The sequence below is a fragment of the Sapajus apella genome, unplaced genomic scaffold (assembly GCF_009761245.1).
Source record: "Sapajus apella isolate SASKATOON/1434 unplaced genomic scaffold, GSC_monkey_1.0 scaffold26, whole genome shotgun sequence".
NCBI lineage: Eukaryota > Metazoa > Chordata > Mammalia > Primates > Cebidae > Sapajus > Sapajus apella.
This window is the reverse complement of record NW_022436966.1, coordinates 10,193,961-10,215,926: the sequence shown is the minus strand read 5'-3', so window position 1 is coordinate 10,215,926 and position 21,966 is coordinate 10,193,961. Positions and strand designations below refer to the sequence as shown.

At 36.9% G+C, this 21,966-nt stretch overlaps 1 protein-coding gene across 10 annotated transcripts in view; it reads right to left on the bottom strand.

Moving 5' to 3' along the window:
- Positions 1–21,966, bottom strand: part of WDPCP (WD repeat containing planar cell polarity effector) — a 509,410-nt gene that overhangs the window by 117,080 nt on the left and 370,364 nt on the right. For 8 of the 10 annotated variants that reach the window (XM_032291974.1, XM_032291976.1, XM_032291975.1 and 5 more), the window contains one exon: positions 20,108–20,210. The exons of 1 other annotated variant lie outside the window; for it this stretch is intronic. In XM_032291974.1, the coding sequence (XP_032147865.1) occupies positions 20,108–20,210 (103 nt within the window). Of the gene's footprint in view, positions 1–14,877; positions 16,176–20,107; positions 20,211–21,966 lie in introns of those variants that run through there. One more of the 10 variants, XM_032291979.1, reaches the window with a different exon arrangement.

The window sequence follows — 21,966 nt, the reverse complement described above, 5'->3', positions numbered from 1 at the left end:
GTGTCTGTCAGTTATCCTTATTCACATAACTCACAGGCCAAGTCTGATTTTCAACTTCTATCAGTGTGAAGTTGAGAGTTTAATCCATTACATTTAAAGTACAGGTTTAGCACCCCAATCCAAAAATCCAAAATCCAAAATGCTCCAAAACCTGAACTTTTTAAAGTGCCAATACTGATGGCATAAGTGGAAATTCTACATTTGACCTTCTTTGATAGGTGGCAATACAAATGCACACACACACAATTTATTAAATGTTCCCAAAGGAAGAAAGACCTTCCCCCAACCCTCTCAGCTGTCATATCTTTTCTAGACACAGCTAGATGCCTTCGCCCACAAAGATTAATAAAATGGCACATGTGCAAGCCAGGTGTGCCAATGTCAGGTTCCTCATGATGCCCTGCATGAGGCCAAGACCAGTATGTATTACTCACTGTCGTTGTGTGTATTCTCTGCTCTTTGAAATGTCCAAACAGCCTATATCAAATAATTGTGTGGGTAACAGTAATAAGAAAGAGAGGAGGCATTTATTGCACAGAAAGTCAAGCTTTTTGAGAAACATGACAGTGCTATCAGTGTAAAATATCTTATACAGCAGGAGAGTGTTGGAATGACCACCATAAATGACTTATATAAAGAGGAGGACAAACTGTTGTTTTATGCTAAAAGTGATGTAAGTTAATGAAAAACAGAAAAGCAATACATGCCATAAAGGTAAAAATGAAGATTCTGATTACATATTGAAAGAGTGGATCCAAGGAGGATCCAAGATGGCCAATTAGGAGCAGCTCAGGATTACAGCTCCCAGTGCAAGCGCAGAGGGTGAGTGGACACCGCATTTCCAGACGGATTTTTATTGCCCACAGACCAGCAGATTCCCAGGTGGCGGAGCCCCACAGATTGCCAGCACGGCTGGTTTGGCTGGTGCGGCTGCTTTGCCGGTGCCCCGGCGTGGTGGTTCTCCGTACAAAATACATGGTTCTGGGTGCTGTTTTAGCTGGCGATTGGAGGTCCAGGAAGGCAGAGTCGCCCATTCATCTGATTAAAAAGGGGACTGAAACAGGGAGCCAGGCCAGGAGATTCCCGGGCAAAAAAACGCCGCGAATCTCAACGCTGCTGTTTCAGTTGGTGCAGTGGGTCGCCTCATGGGAAATCACACAGATCGCGGCACCTTTTCAACAGACGACTGGAACACGTGGGAGAGAGTCTATTGTTCAACTAAAAAAAAAAAGGCTCTGAGGCAGGGAGCCAGGTGATCAGGCTTGGCTGGTCCCACCCCCACAAAAAAACAGCAATTGGAAATGCTCTGGGTTGGGAGTTTCACAGCAAGCACAGCTGAACGGGCCCAGCTCTGTGGGGGAGGGGCGTCTGCCATTACTGAGGCACTCCACCACTATGGAGGTAGTCCACCATTGCGGAGGCAGCCCGCCACTACAGAGAGAGTCCACCATTACAGAGGTGGGCCGGCTGTGTGAGGTAGTTCTAACTATATGCGTATAAACAGGACTGCAGGGAAGTTCACACAGCAGCTGGGCAGAGACCACAGCAGCTCAGGAAAGCCTCTGAAGGCAGACAGTGACTAGGCTGCCTCCTCGCTGGGCAGGACAGCCCTGATAAAAAGGTAGCAGCATAATGGAAACTGATAAATAAAACCCTAACTACCCGGGACGGAGCACCTAGGGGGAAAAAAAAAGGGGTTTATGAGTTCTGCTGCAGCAGACTTAAACGTACCTGCCCAGCAGCTCTAAATGAACAACAGAGATCACAGCACAGCACTTGAGTTCCCGTAAGGCACAGACTGTCTCCTCAAGCAGCTCCCTGACCCCCGTATATCCAACAAGTCACCTCATACTCAGACTTATATCTGGTGGGTATCCTTCTGAGACAAAGACAGCAGAAGAAGAAACTGGCAGCAACCCTTACTGTTCCGCAGCCACTGCAGGTGATCCCCAGGCAAGCAGGGCCTGCAGTGGACCTCAGCAGTCCAACAGCAGAGGGGCCAGACTGTTACAAGGAAAACTAAGAAACAGAAGGAAATAACTTCATCATCAACAAACTGGACATCCACTCAGAGACCCAATCTGAAAGTCAACAACTTCAAAAACGACAGGTGGATAAATCCACAAAGATGGGAAGAAACCAGCGCAAAAAGGATGAAAACACCCGAAACCAGAATGCCTCTCCTCCTACAAAGGATCACAACTCCTGACCAGCAAGGGAACAAGGCTGCATAGAGAATGAGTGTGATGAATTGACAGAATCAGGCTTCAGAAGGTGGGTAATAAGAAACTTCTGTGAGCTAAAAGAACATGTTCTAACCCAATGCAAAGAAACTAAGAACGTTGAAAAAAGATTTGACAAAATGCTAACGACAATGGACAACTTAGAGAGGAATATAAATGAATTGATGGAGCTGAAAAACACGACACGAGAACTTCGTGAAGCATGCACAAGTTTCAACAGCCAAATTGACCAAGCAGAAGAAAGGATATCAGAGCTCGAAGATCATCTCAATGAAATAAAACAAGAAGGCAAGATTAGAGAAAAAAGGGGAAAAAGGAATGATCAAAGTCTCCAAGAAATATGGGACTAAGTGGAAAGACCTAATCTATGTTTGATAGGCGCACATGAATGTGACGAAGAGAATGAATCCAAGCTGGAAAATACTCTCCAGGATATCATCCAGGAAAACTTCCCCAACCTAGCAAGGAAGGCCAATATTCAAGTCCAGGAAATACAGAGAACACCACAAAGATATGCCTCACGTAGAGCAACCCCAAGGCACATAATCGTCAGATTCAACAGGGTTGAAATAAAGGAGAAAATGCTAAGGGCAGCCAGAGAGAAAGGTCGGGTTACCCACAGAGGGAAGCCCATCAGACTCACAGCAGATCTCTCAGCAGAAACGCTACAAGCCAGAAGAAAGTGGGGGCCAATATTCAACATCCTTAAAGAAAAGAACTTTCAACCCAGAATCTCCTATCCAGCCAAACTAAGCTTCATAAGTGAAGGAAAAATGAAATCCTTTACGAACAAGCAAGTACTCAGAGATTTCATCACCACCAGGCCTGCTTTACAAGAGCTCCTCAAAGAGGCTCTACACATATAAAGGAACAAGCAGTACCAGCCACTCCAAAAACATACCAAATGGTAAAGAGCATCAACAGAATGAAGAAACTGCATCAACTAACGGGCAAAACAGCCAACTAGCATCAAAATGGCAGGATCAAATTCACATATAACAATATTAACCCTAAATGTAAATGGGCTAAATGCCACAATCAAAAGACACAGACTGGAAAATTGGATAAAATGTCAAAACCCATCGGTGTGCTGTATCCAGGAAACCCATCTCACATGCAAGGATACACAAAGCCTCAAAATAAAGGGATGGAGGAAGATTTACCAAGCAAATGGAGAGCAAAAAAAAGCAGGAGTTGCAATTCTCGTCTCTGATAAAATAGACTTTAAAGCAACAAACATCAAAAGAGACAAAGAAGGACATTACATAATGGTAAAAGGATCAATGCAACAAGAAGAGCTAACGATCCTAAATATATACGCACCCAACACAGGAGCACCCAGATACATAAAGCAAGTTCTTAATGACTTACAAAGAGACTTAGACTCCCACACAATTATAGTGGGAGACTTTAACACCCCATTGTCAATATTAGACAGATCAATGAGACAGAAAATTAACGAGCATATCCAGGACTTGAACTCAGACCTGGACCAAGCAAACCTAATTGACATTTACAGAACTCTCCACCCCAAATCCACAGAATATACATTCTTCTCAGCACCACATCGCACCTACTCTAAAACTGATCACATAATTGGAAGTGATAACTCCTCAGCAAATGCAAAAGAACGGAAATCATAACAGTCTCTCAGACCGCAGTGCAATCAAGTTAAAACTGAGAATTCAGAAACTAATTCAGAACTGCACAGCTACATGGAAAGTGAACAACTTGCTCTTGAATGTTGACTGGATAAACAATGAAATGAAGGCAGAAATAAAGATGTTCTTCAAAACGAACAAGAATGAAGACAAAACATACCAGAATCTCTGGGACACATTTAAAGCAGTCTTTAGAGGAAAATATATAGCAATAAGTGCCCACATGAGAAGCAAGGAGACATCTAAAATTGACACCCCATCGTCAAAATTGAAAGAGCTAGAGGAGCAAGATTTAAAAAAACTCAAAACCTAGCAGAAGACAAGAAATAGCTAAGATCAGAGCAGAACTAAAGGAGATAGAGACATAAAAAACCCTTCAAAAAATCAATAAATCCAGGAGCTGGTTTTTTGAAAACATCAACAAAATAGACAGACCACTAGCCAGATTAATAAAAAAGAAAAGAGAGAATAACCAAATTGATGCAATAAAAAACGATAAAGGGGATATCACCACAGATTCCACAGAAATTCAAATCATCATCAGAGATTATTACAAACAACTCTATGCACATAAACTAGTAAACCTGGAAGAAATGGACAAATTCCTGGACACTTGCCTCCTCCCAAGCCTAAACCAGGAAGAAGCTAAAACCCTGAACAGACCCATAACAAGGTCTGAAGTTGAGGCAGCTATTAAGAGCCTACCACCCAAAAAAAGCCCAGGGCCAGATGGGTTCACAGCCAAATTCTACCAGACATACAAAGAGGAGCTGGTACCATTCCTTCTGAAACTATTCCAAATAATCCAAAAAGAGGAAATCCTTCCCAAAACATTTTATGAGACCAACATCATCCTGATACCAAAACCCGGCAGAGACTCAACAAGAAAAGAAAACTTCAGGCCAATATCCAGGATGAACATAGATGCAAAAATCTTCAATAAAATACTGGCAAGCTGATTGCAACAGCACATCAAAAAGCTTATCCACTATGATCAAGTAGGCTTCATCCCGGGGATGCAAGGCTGGTTCAACATATGCAAGTCTATACACGTAATTCACCACATAAACAGAACCAAAGACAAAAACCACATGATTATCTCAATTGATGCAGAGAAGGCCTTTGACAAAATTCAACAGCCCTTTATGCTAAAAACCCTCAACAAACTAGGTATTGACGGAACGTATCTCAAAATAATAAAAGCTATTTACGACAAACCAACAGCCAATATCATACTGAATGGGCAAAAACTGGAAGCATTCCATTTGAAATCTGGCACTAGACAAGGATGCCCTCTCTCACCACTCCTATTCAATATAGTACTGGAAGTTCTAACCAGAGCTATCAGGCAAGAAAAAGAAATAAAGGGCATTCAAATAGGAAAGGAGGAAGGCAAATTGTCTCTATTTGCAGACGATATGATTGTATATCTAGAAGACCCCATCGTCTCAGCCCCAAATCTCCTGAAACTGATAAGCAACTTCAGCAAAGTCTCAGGATACAAAATCAATGTGCAAAAATCACATGCATTTCTATACACCAATAACAGACCTAAAGAGAGCCAAATCAAGAATGAACTGCCATTCACAATTGCCACAAAGAGAATAAAATACCTAGGAATACAACTAACAAGGAACGTAAAGGACCTCTTCAAGAACTACAAGCCACTGCTCAACGAAATAAGAGAGGACAGAAACAGAAACAGATGGAGAAACATTCCATGTTCATGGTTAGGAAGAATCAATATCGTGAAAATGGCCATACTCCCCAAAGTAATCTACAGATTCAACGCTATCCCCATCAAGCTACCAATGACCTTCTTCACAGAACTGGAAAAAAACACCTTAAACTTCATATGGAACCAAAGGAGAGCCCGCATAGCCAAGTCAATTCTAAGCAAAAAGAACAAAGCGGGAGGCATCACACTACCAGACTTCAAACTATACTACAAGGCTACAGTAATCAAAACAGCATGGTACTGGTACCAAAACACAGATATAGACCAATGGAACAGAACAGAGGCCTTTGAGGCAACACAACATATCTACAACCATCCGATCTTTGACAAACCTGACAAAAACAAGCAATGGGGAAAGGATTCCCTGTTTAATAAATGGTGTTGGGAAAACTGGCTAGCTATGTGCAGAAAGCAGAAACTGGACCCCTTCCTGACACCTTACACTAAAATTAACTCCAGATGGATTAAAGACTTAAACATAAAACCTAACACCATAAAAACCCTAGAAGAAAATCTAGGCAAAACCATTCAGGACATAGGCATAGGCAAGGACTTCATGACCAAAACACCAAAAGCATTGGCAACAAAAGCCAAAATAGACAAATGGGACCTAATCAAACTCCACAGCTTCTGCACGGCAAAAGAAACAGTCATTAGAGTGTATCAGCAACCAACAGAATGGGAAAAAATTTTTGCAGTCTATCCATCTGGAAAAGACCTGGAACCTACCCAAATGCCCATCGATGATAGACTGTACAGGGAAAATGTGACACATATACACCATGGTATGTTATGCAGCCATAAAAAACAATGAGTTCGTGTCCTTTGTAGGGACATGGATGAACCTGGAAACCATCATTCTCAGTGAATTGACACAAGAACAGTAAATCAAACACCGCATGTTCTCACTCATAGGCGGGTGTTGAACAATGAGAACACATGGACACAGGGAGGGAAGCATCACACACTGGGGTCTGTCGGGGGGAAATAGAGGTGGGACAGTAGGGGGTGGGGAGTTGGGGAGAGATAGCATGGGGAGAATGCCAGATACAGGTGAAGGGGAGGAAGGCAGCAAATCATGTTGCCATGTGTGTACCTATGCAACAATCTTCCATGTTCTTCGCATGTACCCCAAAACCTAAAATACAATTAAAAAATTTAAAAAAAAGAAAGAAAGAAACAGTGGATCCATAAGTATTGTAGTGAACACATGCCACTTAATGGTATACTGATGATGAAAGAAGCAAAGATCATGATGAACTAAAAATTGAAGGGAACTGTGGATAGTCAGTAAGCTTGTTAGAGAAATTTAAGAAAATATATGGTATTAAATTTTTATTATTACTTTGAATTATGTGCACATAATAGTTCTACATATTTATGGGTATATGTGATGTTCGATACAGGCATAAAATGTGTAATAAATCAGGATAACTGAGGTACCCATCACACCTTAAGCACTTACTATTTTTTTTGTGATAGAAGCATTCTGGTTTTACTCTCTTAGTTGCTTTAAAAACTTGTGGTGATAAAGCATCTGCTGATTATAAAGTAGTCAACAGATTCACTGACGAGTTCACTAAGGTCATCACAAAAATCTGACATAAGAATAGGTCTATAATATTGATGAACATCACTGTTTTTGGTGTTACTGCCCCAGATGAGACAGCCCCTATATGAAAAGGATACCAATGACAGAAGAACTCTGCTGAGACGTGTTAATGCAACAGGCAAGCATAATTATAAACTTGCTAAGATAGGCAAAAGCTGGAATCCTTGCTATTTTTCAGGAGTGAATTTCTCACCAGTCTATGATTATGATAAAAAGGCATGGATCACCAGAGACATCTTTCCTGGTTGATTTCACTAACATTCTGTACCAGTGGCTTGTGCTCACTGTGGGGAAGCTGGCCTGGGTGATGACTGCAAGATTTTGTTATTGCTTGATAACTTCTGCTCATCTTACAGCTGACATTCTCATAAAACTATATTTATGCTATGTACTTTCCCCCAAGTGTGACTTCATTAATTCAGCCCTGTGACCAGGGTATCTTTAGATCAATGAAGAGTAAATATTAAAACACTTCCTTAAAGAGCATACTAACAGCAGTGAGCAGAGGTATGCCTGCGAGTGACATTGTGAAAATGTGCGATGGGCTTATTGAAAGACTAGAGCAGCATGCGTTTGTTACAGAACAAGAAATCATGTCAGTTTATAAAACCAAAAAGAAATTTCTAAGACAAAAACTTTAGTTATGAGGCAGATAACTCTAAAGGAACCACTTTAAAATGCCATTGAACAGAATTCCTTCTTATCCCTAGAGGACCCACTTCCAAACTATTTCACTGCTGCTGTTGTTTTTTCTCCGAAAAATAAAATGCCCTATGCAGTAATCTTTTACTTAAGACATAGCATCGTAGGCAGAGGCAGAAAACTTGCCACTGTTTGACAGTTGATACAGATATTCTGATGATTCTACCGTATTACTTAGTTATCCGGAACACATTAGTTTTTTACTGTATTAATGGTATGTCATATTTTTACTTTTAGGACTTATGAATGGATAAGTGTAAGAAACTGACTGCTTATTGGTAGCATAAAAATTTAGTCAGGAATGATGGTGATAACAATCACAGATTGTCCACATGGGTGGCTGAGACAGTGACACCTTTGCATTCTAATGGTTCAATGTAGACAGCTTTGTTGCATGCACAAAATTATCAAAAGTATTATATAAAATTGCCTTCAGGCTATGTGTATAATGTGTATATGAAACCTAATTGGATTTCGGGTTTATGCCTGCGTACCATCCTCAAGATACCTTTGTATGTACCTGCAAATATTCCAAAATTGAAAAAACCCCACCAAACCAACCCAAATCCAAAACACTTATGGTCACAAGCATTTCAGACAGCGGACACTTTAATTATTGACAGAGCAGAACCTATATTTTAGAGCTATGTTTTTAAAAAATACAGCCTTTTTGTTACTCATTTCCTCCATTGCTGCCTCCTTTTGTTTTCAGTTGTGACATGTTTTGATTCCCTTCTCATTTCCTTTTGTACATATTCATAGTTATTTTCTTTGTGGTTATCATGGGAGTTACATATAACATTCTAAAGTTACAATAATGTAATTTAAATTGATATCAAGTTAAATTCAGTTATATACAAAAACTCTTATACAGCATTGTCACTGTCCCCCTACTTTGTTATTGATGTCACAAATTACATCTTTATATACTGTGTACCTACTAAAGAGCTTTGTAATTATTTTTATGCCTTTGTGTTTTAATTCAGGTTGCTAATAAGAAGTAGAGTTATAAACTAAATAATACTGGTTTTTATGTTTGACTGTGCAGTCTTGCTGGACATAAAATTCTTAGTTAATCGTTATTTTTCTTCCAACACTTTAATCATATCTCTGGCCTCCCAAGCATCTGCTGAGACGTCAGACTCCCTTATTGAGAATCCCTTGTATATAATCAGTTTTTTCTCTCTTGCGGCTTGCAGATTCTCTTTCAACAATTTGATTATAATGTGTCCTTTGGGTTGATTCTACTTGAAGTTCATTGAGCATCTTGGATTTGTGGATTCATGCATTTCCTCAAATTTGGGAAGGTTTTGGTCATTATTTCTTCACATAATCTTTCTGATCCTTTCTCTCTTCCCCTTCTGGGACTCCCATAATATATATATTGGTATATTTGATGATGTCCCATAAATCTCATAGGTTTAGTTTACTTTTCTTAATTCTTCTTTGTCTTTAGAATTGATATAATCTTTCTCATCCTATCTCTCTTCTACTATTCCTCTTCTCTCTTCTCCCATAATGTATATACTGGTAATTTTGATGATGTCCCATAAATCTCATAGGTTTAGTTCACTTTTCTTAATTCTTCTTGGTCCTTAGTATTGATAATTTCAAATACTGTATCATAAAGTTGGCCAGTTTTTTCTTCTGCTTACTCAAACCTGCAGTTGAACTTCTCTAAGACATTTTTAAATCTAGTTATTGGACTTTTCAGTTGCTTCAGAATTTGTTTGGTTCCTTTTTATAATTTCTCTGTTGATATTCTCATTTTGTTCTTTTATTTTTTTGATATTCTTTAGCTCTTTGTATGGTCTCCTTTGGCTCTTTAAACATATTTAAGGCAGTTGTTTTAAAGACTGCCTAGTTAGTAAGATGTCTGTGCTTTCTCAGGGTTGGTTTCTACCAATTAATTTTGTTCCTTTGAATGGGCCATGTTTTCCTGTTTCTTTGTATGCCTGGTGGGGTGAGTGTGTGTGAAACTGGGCATTTGAAAAAGCCATCTCTCCCAGTCTTTGCAGGCTAGCTATGTGCTGGGAAAGTCCCACTAATTAGCGAGGTTTGCCCTAAACGTAAGAATTGGCCTGAGGTAAAAGCTTATGGTCTTCTCAGGTCTTTTCTGAAATGTATGTTGACTAGGCCTGTGTGTGGCTTTCTCAATTCCCCTGTATACATGGTTGCTTTTGAATGCGTTAGTTTCTATAAGAAAATAGCCTGTTGCATGGCAACAGTGATGTCATCTTGAAGCAAAACTACCATGATAACGGATGTTTGACTCCTACATACCAAGGTGTTCTATGGCAAGTTCTTTAGACAATGCCTGTAGCATTGATAATACTTAATAAAGATGTTGTATCTAGCCTCTACAGTGGTCATGACTTTTGCCAATATAACCCCTTATGAAGATGCTTATTTAATATTTACAGTTTGGCAAGAAAGTCTGAGACATTACCAGCTGCACATGTCTTTACCTCTGATTTTTTATGTAACTGTGGGGTAACAGGACAAAGAGCTTCCTATTCTGAAATTTTGGTGGATGTCACTCAGAGTGTGGAACTGAAAGAAGGAGGAGGTTGAGGGGAGAGGAATTTTCTAGGTATGGTAGTCTCCCTTTATCCATGGGGTATCTGTTCAAAGACCTCCAGTGGATGCTTGAAATAGCAGATATTACTGAATCGGATGGCTGTCAGTTGGAACACTTTTCTGTTTGTGTCTTTCACCTGCAAATTTAATGACTTTTCCATTGTAACTAAGCATTTATCACACGCAACTTTTGCAGTTTGAGGTGCAATAGCACAACTTGCAAATTTCTGTTTCCTTCTTCACAATTTCATGAATGGAAGATTCATATGTACCATAGATATTAGCAAGCTCAGCATATGATTTCTATCCTTATTAAGTTGAGAACTTTCACCTTTTTACTCACTGAGAGGGCCATAAGGTGCATCTCTTTGGTATATTTGAACTGCCAGCATCACTACTCTTGTGCTTTGGAGTCATTATTAAGTAAAATATGGCTTGCTTAAATACAAGCACTGCTACACCATTACAGTCCATCTGATAATCAAGATGGCTGCTAAGTGACTTACGGGCAGGTAGCATATACAGTGTAGGTACACTGGACAAAGACAAAATAGGACAATGTGAGATTTTGTCACACTACCTCACAGTACACATTTTAAAACTTATGAATTATTTCTGGAATTTTCCATATAATATTTTTGGAATGTGGCAGACTGCAGGTAATTGAAACCACAGGAAGGAAATTAGCAGATAAGGGGGGACTACTATAGTGACAGTATAAATATCTGAATTCTTTACTTTTATGAATGATTATTATTTAAATAGCTAGAACCATCATGCTAAACCTGTTAGCAAGGATAAAGATTTACAGCTGTGCAATTAAGCTACAAGTTTCCCCAAGTGAATTCTAAAAACTTCAAATTTTATGAATTTATAGCTATTGCCTGGAATGAGTGGAAAGATGAGGGTTGTATGGTCACAATTTTTGGAAATGTTAAGATAAACAAATAGTTAAGTTTGTAATTTCTGAGAATATTTAATGTACAGCAGAAATTTTTAAAGAAATTAGTTTGTCTTAATATATCCTTCAAGTATTTAGCCATACATATTTTATTTTATTTTACTGAGTATTTTATAGCACTACTGTATTAAGGAGTCAAATCTGGGGACTAAATCCATAGCAAACCGATTAGAATTGCTATAGAGCAGTGGCTCTCAATTTTTTGCAATTTATGGAGCTTTTCCACTGTCACCTCATTTCATTGCCTGTACAAAAAAGATCTCTCCACAAGTTTATAGCATTAAAGGCCTACATCAAAAAGTTAGATCTCAAATTAACAATCTAACATCACACCTAGAGGAACTAGAAAACCAAGGATAAACCAAACCCAAAGACAGCAGAAGAAAATAACTAATATCAGAGCAGAAAACAATGAACTTGAGATCCAAAATCCCATACAAAGAATGAACAAAACCAAAAGTCTATACCTTGAAAGGATAAACAGGAATGACAGACAAGTTGAATAACAAAGGAAAAAGGATGATTAAATAAGCACCATCAGAAATGACAAAGGTAACACTATCAATGATTCCACAGATATAAAAAAGATCCTCAGAAAATAATACAAACACCTCAAGCACATGAGCTAGATAATGTAGAGCAAATAGATAAATTCCTGGAAGCACACAATCTCCCAAGACTGAGCCAGAAAGAAAGTGAAACCCTGAACAGTACAGTATCAACAAGTTATGAAATTGAATCAATAATAAAAAGCCTACCAATCAAAAAAGCACTGGCCCAGATGGATTCGCAGCTGAATTAAACCAGATGTACAAACAAGAACTTGTACCCATCCTACTGAAATTATTCCAGAAATCAGGTAGGAGGGAACTCCTTCGTAACTTATTCTATGAAGCCAGAACAACCACCCTGATACCAAAACCTGGCAAAGACACAATGAAAAAAGAAAACCACAGGCCAATATGCCTGATGAATGAACATACATGCAAAAATCCTCAACAAAATACGTTGAATCCAGCAGCAAATCAAAAAGTTAATTCACCATGATCAAGCAGGTTTTTATTCCTGGGATGAAAGGTTGGTTCAACATATGCAAATCAATAAGCGTGATTCACCACCGGAACAGAATTAAAGACAAAAACCATACGATCATCTCAATAGACATGGAAAAAGCCTTGGATAAAATCCAACATCCTTCTTGATACAAAACCCTCAACCAACTAGGCATAGAAGGAACAGACCTCAAAATAATAAGAACCATCTATGACAAACCCACAGCCAACATCATACTGAATGGGCAAAATCTGGAAGCATTCCCCTTAAGAACAAGAATAAGACAAAGATGCCTACACTCATCATTCCCGTTCAAAAAAGTACTGGAAGTCTTAGCCAAAAAAATCAGAAGATAAAGAAATAAAAGGTATCCAAATAGGAAAACAGGAAGTCAAATTACCTCTCTTTGCTGATGATATGATTCTGTACCTAAAAACCCTAAAGACTTCACCAGAAGACTCCTCGACCTGATAAATGACTTCTGTAAAGTTTCAGATACAAAATCAACATACAACATTGGTTTGAACCAATAACATTCAAGCCGAGAGCCAAGTCAAGAACATAATCCCACTTATAATAGCCACATACAAACAAAATACGTAGGAATACATCTAACCATGGAAGTGAACGAACGACAAAATACTGATGAAAGAAATCACAGATGACACAAACAAATGGAAAAACTTCCATGTGCATGGATTGGAAGAATCAATATCATTAAAATGTCCATACTGCCCAAAGCAATCTACAGATTCAACTCTGTATCTATCAAACTACCAAGGTCAGTTTTCACTCAAATAGCACAAAAACTATTCTAAAATTCATATGGAACCAAAAAAGAGCCCAGATGGCCAAAGCAATCCTAAGCACAAAGAACAAAGTTGGAGGCATCACATTACCCAACTTCAAACTATACCAAGTCTGCAGTAACCAAACCAGCATGGTACTGGTACAAAAACAGACACAGAGACCAATGTAACAAAATAAGAGAACTCTGAAATAAAGCCACACACCTACGAGCATCTGATCTTTGACAGTCAAGAAAAGAAGTTGGGAAAGGACTCTATCCAATAAATCGTGCTGGAGTAGCTTGCTAGCCATATGTGGAAGAATGAAATTAGATCCCTACCTTTCACCATATACAAAAATTAACTTAAGATTAACAATTAAATGTATGATCTCATACCATATAGGAATCTTAGAAGAAAACCTAGAAAATATCTTTCTGGACACTGGCCTTGGTAAAAAATTTATGATTAAGTCCTGAAAAATAAATGCAATAATAACAAAGATTGAGAAGTGGGGCCTAATTAAACCAAAAAGCTTCTGCACAGCAAAAGAAACTATCAACAAAGTAAGCAGATAACCTACAGAATGGGAGAAAATATTTGCAAACTATGCTATGCATTCAACAAAGGACTAATAAGTAGAATCTAAGAAGAACTTAAAATCAACAAGATAAAAACGAGCCCATTAAAAAGCATGCAAATGATGTGAACAGCCATTTCTCAAAAGCAGACATTCAAGCAGCCAACAAACATGAAAAATTGCTCAATATCACTAGTCAAAGAAAAGCAAATCAAAATCACAATGAGATACCATCTCATACCAGTCAGAATCGCTTTTGTTAAAAAAGTCAGAAAGTAACATATGCTTTGAGGTTGTGGAGAAAAGGGAATGCTTATATACTGCTGTTGGGAATATAAATTAATTCAGCCGCTGTGGAAAAGAGTGGAGATTTCACAAAAACTCAGAACTATCATTCAACCCATTGATCCTATTTCTGGGTATATACCCAAAGGAAAATAAATTGTTCTGCCAAAGAGACACATGCACTTGTATGTTCATCACAGCACTACTCACAATAGCAAAGACATGGAATCAACCTAGGAACCTATCAATGATGGATTGAATAAAGAAAATGTAGTACATGTACACCATGCAAAACTATACAGCCATAAAAAAGACTAAAATCACATCCTTTGCAGCAACATGGATATAGTTGGAAGCCAATATTGTAAGTGAATTAACTCAGGAACAGAAAACCAAATACCACATATTCTCACATGTAAGTGGGAGTGAAGCATTAAGTACACATGGACATAAAAATAGGAAAAATAAATGCTGAGAACCAATAGAAGGGAGAGGAGCAAGGGCTGAAAAACTACTTGTTGGGTACTATTGCTTACTACCTGGGTGATGGGGATTATTCATACCCCAAATCTTAGCATTATGAAATATACCCATGTAACAAACCTGCACATATGCTCCCGAATCTAAAATAAAAGTCGAAATTATTTAAAAAGCTTCTAAAAAAAATTCACCAATAGAGTAGTCTCTCCTTTAGAGCTAAGTTGGGAGGAACAAATAAGGTAACGTTTATTACAGTACTTAACATAGGACACTACATTAGTATAAACTTTTAAAATTAAACTTTTAAAGATAATTATATAATATGCAGTTGTAAGAAATACTGGGAGATCCCATGTCTCTTTACTCAGTTTCATCCAATGATAATATTTTACTAAAACATAATACAATGTTCCAACCAAAATATTCACATTAAAACAGTGAAGATTAATGTAAAATTTTTAAGTTGTAAGAAATGTTACATATGCCATATATAAATAACTGAATCATAAAGTACTATTACATGTTCAAATGTATGCTTTCTAGAATGTTTGACATTTAGGCATTAGGTCAAAATAATCTAGATATCAAAACTAGACAGAGATACTGAAATGAAACCATTTATAGATTGATCCCTCATGAACGTAAATGCCAAAAATTAAAAATAATGAAATCCAGCAATATGTAAAAATATATCATCACAATTAAGAAGTATTTATTCTGGAATGCAAGGTTTGCCATTTGAAAATCAATGCAATTCACTCTATTAATAGAACAAAGGAGAAAGATCATATGATAATCTTGATAGGCAAAGAAAAAGTATTGATAAAATTCAATACCTATTCATAATAGAAACTCTTAGCAAGCTAGTTATTGAAGGGAACTTTGTTAATATGAATAAAAGGTTTATTAAAAATCTGGAAAAAACTTTACACTAACTGGTGAATTACTGAAAGCTTTCTGTACACATCTAAGCTACATGGTAAAAAAGAAAAAAATAAATAAAAAGCTTTCCCTAAGAATCAAGAAATAGAAAATAATGCCTGTCACAACTTCTACCTATCCTTATACTAGAGGTTCTAGTCAGTGCAGTAATAAGGAAAGAGAAGTAAAAGGCCTAAGAACTAGAAAGGAAGAAATTAAAATGTCCTTATTTGCAAATATGGTTTCGATGTTTGTCCCCTCCAAATCTCATATTGAAATGTAATCCCCCATGCTAGAGGTGGGGCCTGGTGAGATGCATTTGGGTCATGGAGGCAGATCCCTCTTAAATGCCTTGGTGCCCTCCCCATGGTAAGAAGTGAGTTCTTGCTCTGTGAGTTCACATGGGAGCTAGTTGTTTAAAGGAGCCTGAGTCCTCCTCCTCTCTCTCTTTCTCCCTCTCTAAACATGTGATCTGGCAGCTCCCCCTTTACCTTCTGTCATGATTTGAAGCTTCCTGAGGCCTCACCAGGTGCAGAAGCCAGCACCAAACTTCTCATATAGCCTGAAGAACCTTGAGCCAAAATAAACCATTTTTCTTTATAAATTGCTCAGTCTCAGGTATTCCTTTATAGCAATGCAAAAAGACTAACACATTTCCAGATGACATGATTGGGATGCAGAAAATTCAAAAGAATTTACAAACTATTGGCATTAATAAGTGAATTTATCAGTTATTGCTGGATATAAGGTCAATATATATAATAGTCAATTATATATATACCAGAAATAAAACAGAATATGAAATTTTAAAGTTAGATTATCACATACAAAGGAGAAAAAGAAATACTTAAATCTAAAGGAAGATGTGGAAGACCACTACTGTGAAAACTACAAAACATTTTTCATAAGAAATAGAGAAGACCTAAATAAATGGAGAGATATAACATATTCATGGATTGGAAAACAATATTATAAAGAAATCAGTTCAGCCCCAATTTATCTATGGATTAAATGAGATTCTAACCAGAATTTCAGCCACTACTGTTTGTTTTTCTTGATTTTGTCAGGGTATAAGCCAATTTTGAGATTTATATGGAAAAATAGCCAAGTCTATCTTAGAGAACAAAGCTGGGCAATTTGCACTACCAGATAATAACATTTACAACCAGAGTTGCTTAAAGCAGTGAGATATTTGTGCAAATACAGACAAACAGATTAATAAAATAGAACATGGTCCAGAAACAGTGTATGCATTATACTGTCACGTATACAAAATTACAATACCTTTTCCACCAGAAAGGCTAAAATGAAAAAGAGAGACAATATCAAGCATCAGTAAGGATGGCCCAAACTGGGACTCTTACATACTGCTGGTGAGAAGGGAAATTGTTAACAACTACTTTGGAAAACTGGAAGTGGCTACTGGAAGTAGCTAAGGCTACATATCCTATGTCACAGGAATTCTGCTTCTAAGAACCATCCAACAGATCTGTGTACCTATGTCCATTAAAAGACATACATAAGAATGTTCATAGCAACACTATTCACATTAGCTGCAAACTTGAAACAACCCAAATATCCGTCTAAAGTAGAATAAATTGTAATACATTCATACATTGGAATATTGTTTTTTGTTCTGTTTTTGAGACAGATTCTTGCTCTGTTGCCAGGCGCCATGTCGGAGTGCAGTGGCGTGATCTTGGCTCACTGCAACATCCGCCTCCCAGGTTCAAGCAATTCTCTTGCCTCAGCCTCCTGAGCTAGCTGGGAGTATAGGTGCACGCCACCATGCCAGCTAATTTTTGTATTTTAGTAGAGATTGGGTTTCACCAATGTTGGCCAGGATGGTCTCAATCTCTTGACCTTGTGATCTGCCCACCTCAGTCTCCCAAAGTCCTGGGATTACAGGCATGAGCCACTGTGCCTGGCCTGGAATACTGTTATACAGCATTAAGCGTAGAAAAAATTATATCTATATCCAACAATATGAAAGATGCTCAGACTGACAATGTTGAATAAAGGGAGCCAAATACAAAAGAATATACGTATGAATCCATTTATTTTAAGTTTGAAAAAAGGCAAAACTAGTCTATAATGTTAACAACTCTGGACAGCTGGGCTGAGATTATAGCATCTTAAAGCGGATACAGGAAGGCTTCTGGGGTCCTGGTAACGTAAGTTTATCGGTTAGGATACTGTTTACAAGGATGTGTTCCCTTTGTGAAATTCATTGAGCCACACAGTTATGTTTTGTGCACTTTTCTGTATGCATGTTGGACTTCAATAAAAAGTTTTAAAAATTACCAAATTGTTCAGATTATCATCATCCAGCTTTTCCTTTGGCAACTCTTGCTTTTAACTGTAGTGACAGCATTTATGTCTGATGCTTTTTTAGAGACTCTCCCATGTAAATGGAACTACTTACATACTCTTTCCCTGTCTTACATAATTTGGCTTCTTGCTTGCATCAAAGAACCACTTTGAAAGCCAAAAATTTAATAACTTTCAGCTTTGGGATAAGTTTAAGAGAATAGCTGAATTAAATAGAGGGAATTTGAGAGAAAATTAGCTTTCCCCAGCATGATGCAGACTACAAAAAGAACTAGGCAGAGACCATGATGAGGAAACCAGACATTCTTTCCTATTCCATTTAGAATTATGAGTGAGAATCACCCAGGTTTCTGCAGCAAAAGTAGAGTAGAACATTCATCTAATAGGGCAACCTCCTGAAAGTTACTGATGTTATTTAATAGTGTCTTTGTCAAAACACAGTAATCTAGGTCAAAGGCTGAGGCCTGAGACAAGGCTGAGAAAAGGGAAGTCACAGGGTATCAGTGAAAATATATTTGCTGGGCTCAAAGTGGGTACACTAAGCTTTCTGGCTAGGAATTATCCACTGACCACGGTAACCTCATCAGATAATACACAGGGAATGAGATGCATTTTGGTGAATCAGGGAATTTCTTTGTTTTGCTGAAATTTTGTGATAATCTCTTCATATTCTCTTTCACTCTTACTAATTTTAAATAACTTTAAAATGCAAAGATGGCCTTCATTATATCTGATACCCTGGTAGAAAAGGCAGGGTACAGGACAACTAAGGAATATTTCCAGACAACTGGCTATGACTTCTTACTGTGTTTTCCTAAATGGCCAGAGGGATAGGGATGGAGGATATTTGTACCCCTCATATAATGTCATCATTCCTATAAACATGGTATGCTTTCATCATTTAGTTAGAAGTAACTTCTCATAACAAATATAAGTTGTACTTACTTCACAGAGTTGTAGTGAAAATTAGTTGATATCTGTAACTTAGCATTCAATAAATATTAGTTGCTATTATTATTAGTAGTAGACACAGTAATATCTCTCCCTAGCTAGTAACAAGATGTAGTGATAGGTCAGTTACAGTTATTCTTATCTAATATTGCATTAATAGCGAGTATTCCTTATCCATTAGAAATGGAGATATGAAACTGGTCTAATCAATTTAGAACTCTTTCAGGATGGGGGAAGGAGAATGGAATTATCTTGCTAGTACCTGAGAGCCCTGGTATTCAGGTCTACAGCTACCCTGATGAAATGGTTTTGAATCCTTCAGTACCACATTGAAGACTGGATCTACATGGTGGTGTCTGAGAGAAGCTGACAACTGGTCCCTTTGGATGCAAACAGCATTACAAAAACAAAACACAAGATCTATCAATGGAGAGGCTTGTATAAGGTTTTTCAAGCACTTACAAAGTGGAAATATTATTAAAACTTCTTTGTTTTAGAGGAGTTTCACAGAAAAATGAATTCTAGTACAATCCTGAGGGTTCTTTGCCTAACTTAGGAATAATAAATAGGAAGAAAAGGAATTGGATTTGTAAGTATCAGTATCGCACAACTTAGTGGCATTAGATAAACTGAATTAAAAAAAAAGATATTAGTGTTGATATTACAATTTTTTAAAAACTTTCATTTTTTATATTATAAAGTTTAAATGAACTTTTAAATTCATTCTAAGGCTTCTGATCTGTCTTCTTTAGAATACTACAGTTTAAAATGATTCTAGCAGCTTCTAAACAAAAACAGATCACCCATCAAATCCGAAATCCCATATGAAATACTTTGCCTGATATAGGAGAGAATTCTTTTGAGAAATGACATGTCTGTGTCTAAATAAAGGATTACATAAATTTCTGTGTTGGTTAGTTTTAATAATAGCACTAACGATAATATTAAGCTTTCTCTGAAAATCTTATGAAAAGATTGAAATATCCTTTTGACTTTTTGATAAATGATGACTGTAGTAATCACTGAATATAAATTTTCATATAAACACAATTCCAACTTGTGTATTGACATTGTACTGTTTGCCAAGTCTTAATTCTTCTTTTTATAAGGCACTGTCTTTACAAAGAAAGTAATTCAAATTAACCAACCATGTCCTCCAAATAGAAATGATACTAAGCATTGATTTAAATAAAAGCACTTAAAAATAGCATTAATTCTTACCAACTCCAGAGGTTATTGATTCTGCATCAATGTCACTAGCTCTTTTTCTTGCCACTTCAGCTAGTGCCAATTCACCTTTATCTAGTGCAAGGTAATGAATATCCTGAGGAAATAAAGCAAAATAAAAAGTTGATCCAAAATGAATCTTGCTCAAGTTACAAAGAAGATTTTCAAAGAAACTTATTGTTCAGATTACAAAATAGAAACAGTTTATAAATATTCTTTTCTATATTTTAAGATTCTTAGTTTTCTAGTATAAGCAAATTTTTCTGAATTGGAGATCACAGCTATAACTAAAGGCAAATATTTAAATAAATTATTTTAAGCTGTGAGGGAAAATATAAGTTTTTAATAAAGTGACATACTCAGTTTTGTCAGGGAATAAAAATGTTAATTGTTATTTTTCTTTGGTAAGACATTAATATGTGAGAGTTTGTCTTCAAATTTTAATTGTACATCATGCTAAGTACAATACAAAGGATACTAAACAGATGTGTTGCTGTGCCTGGCATATATTTGTTATAATATTATTGGTATTTTGAACTCACTTAATTAGTTCCTACTATGTGCTGGGCACTGATTTGGAGTATGGCCATCAATTATAACACCATATCTCAAATGCCTATGTGCCCAGTGGGGAGACAGACCACTGTAAACCAGTAGTTAATTATGTAAAAGTTTGATATATTTTATAGCACATATTTGCAGAGTGCTGTGGAGCCAAAGAGGAACTGCTATCTGATCGGAGTCTCCAAGGGTGAATAAGAAGAATTACTCTAAGAGGGGGAAAATGGAGAAAACGTGAGTGACAGTGAATGAATGACATCTGGTGCAGATATGCAGAGAAGCTTGAGAAAACACAACTCTCTCAGGCAATGGCAGATCTTTCGCTATGGAAAGAGGGTTGGATGTGTGGGAGAAAGTAGTGAAAAGTAATACTGAACAAGTAAGTAGAGCCACTAAAAAGGATTTAGAACTCTTTTTGGTACACAGATCAATTGTTGGAATGAAAATTTTATTGAAATAAAAATGGGAAAAGAATATGAAAAACCAGTTTACAGTGAAGAAATAAACATAAATGGCTTATAATCATTAAAAGATATATGACCTTATGCAAATAAATGTAAGCTGAAAAATGCAATTTCAAATTGGATAAATCTTTAAAAGTAAATAATAATTACAGGCTGCAAAGTTTGGGGAAAAGAGGCATGTAACATTTAAGTTACTGGGAATATAATTGTTTAAGACTTTATAATGCAAGGGTCAGTAAGCTATGGGTCAAATCTAGCCTGCTTATTAGATAGTCCTCAAGTTAAAAATGGTTTTTACTTTTTTAATGGTTGAAAAAACTGTGCTCAGTCACTGCTATTAAACTCTGAGTGGCTTTGAAATTAGCTTTTGCTGCAGATTTGAAAAGGTTTCAGGCTAAAGTTACAAAGTAAAACAGTGCTTATATGTGAAACTTATATGTGAAACATACTGTGAAAAAGTCATTTTATCGAGAACATTGTTTGAATTGCAAGTAATGTCAGGCTGCATTACATACTTCCTGCACTGTCAAAAGTTTTATATATATATATATATATACACATATATATATATATATATATATATATATATATATATATATGGTGATATCTCCATTCCTACACAAATTCCCAGCAATATATTTTCTGATTTCAAACTACAGCAGTGTTTTTCAGACCTTGATGCAAGTGGAAAGGAAATTTACATATTCCAAAATCCATTTAACTGTGCAATTGAGGAACTTTAATTGGAAGTGATTTGCAATGTAATGACATGCTAAAAGGCATTCTAGCCTTTTAGCTAATAGAATTCTAAAAATGCCTGCCAGTCTG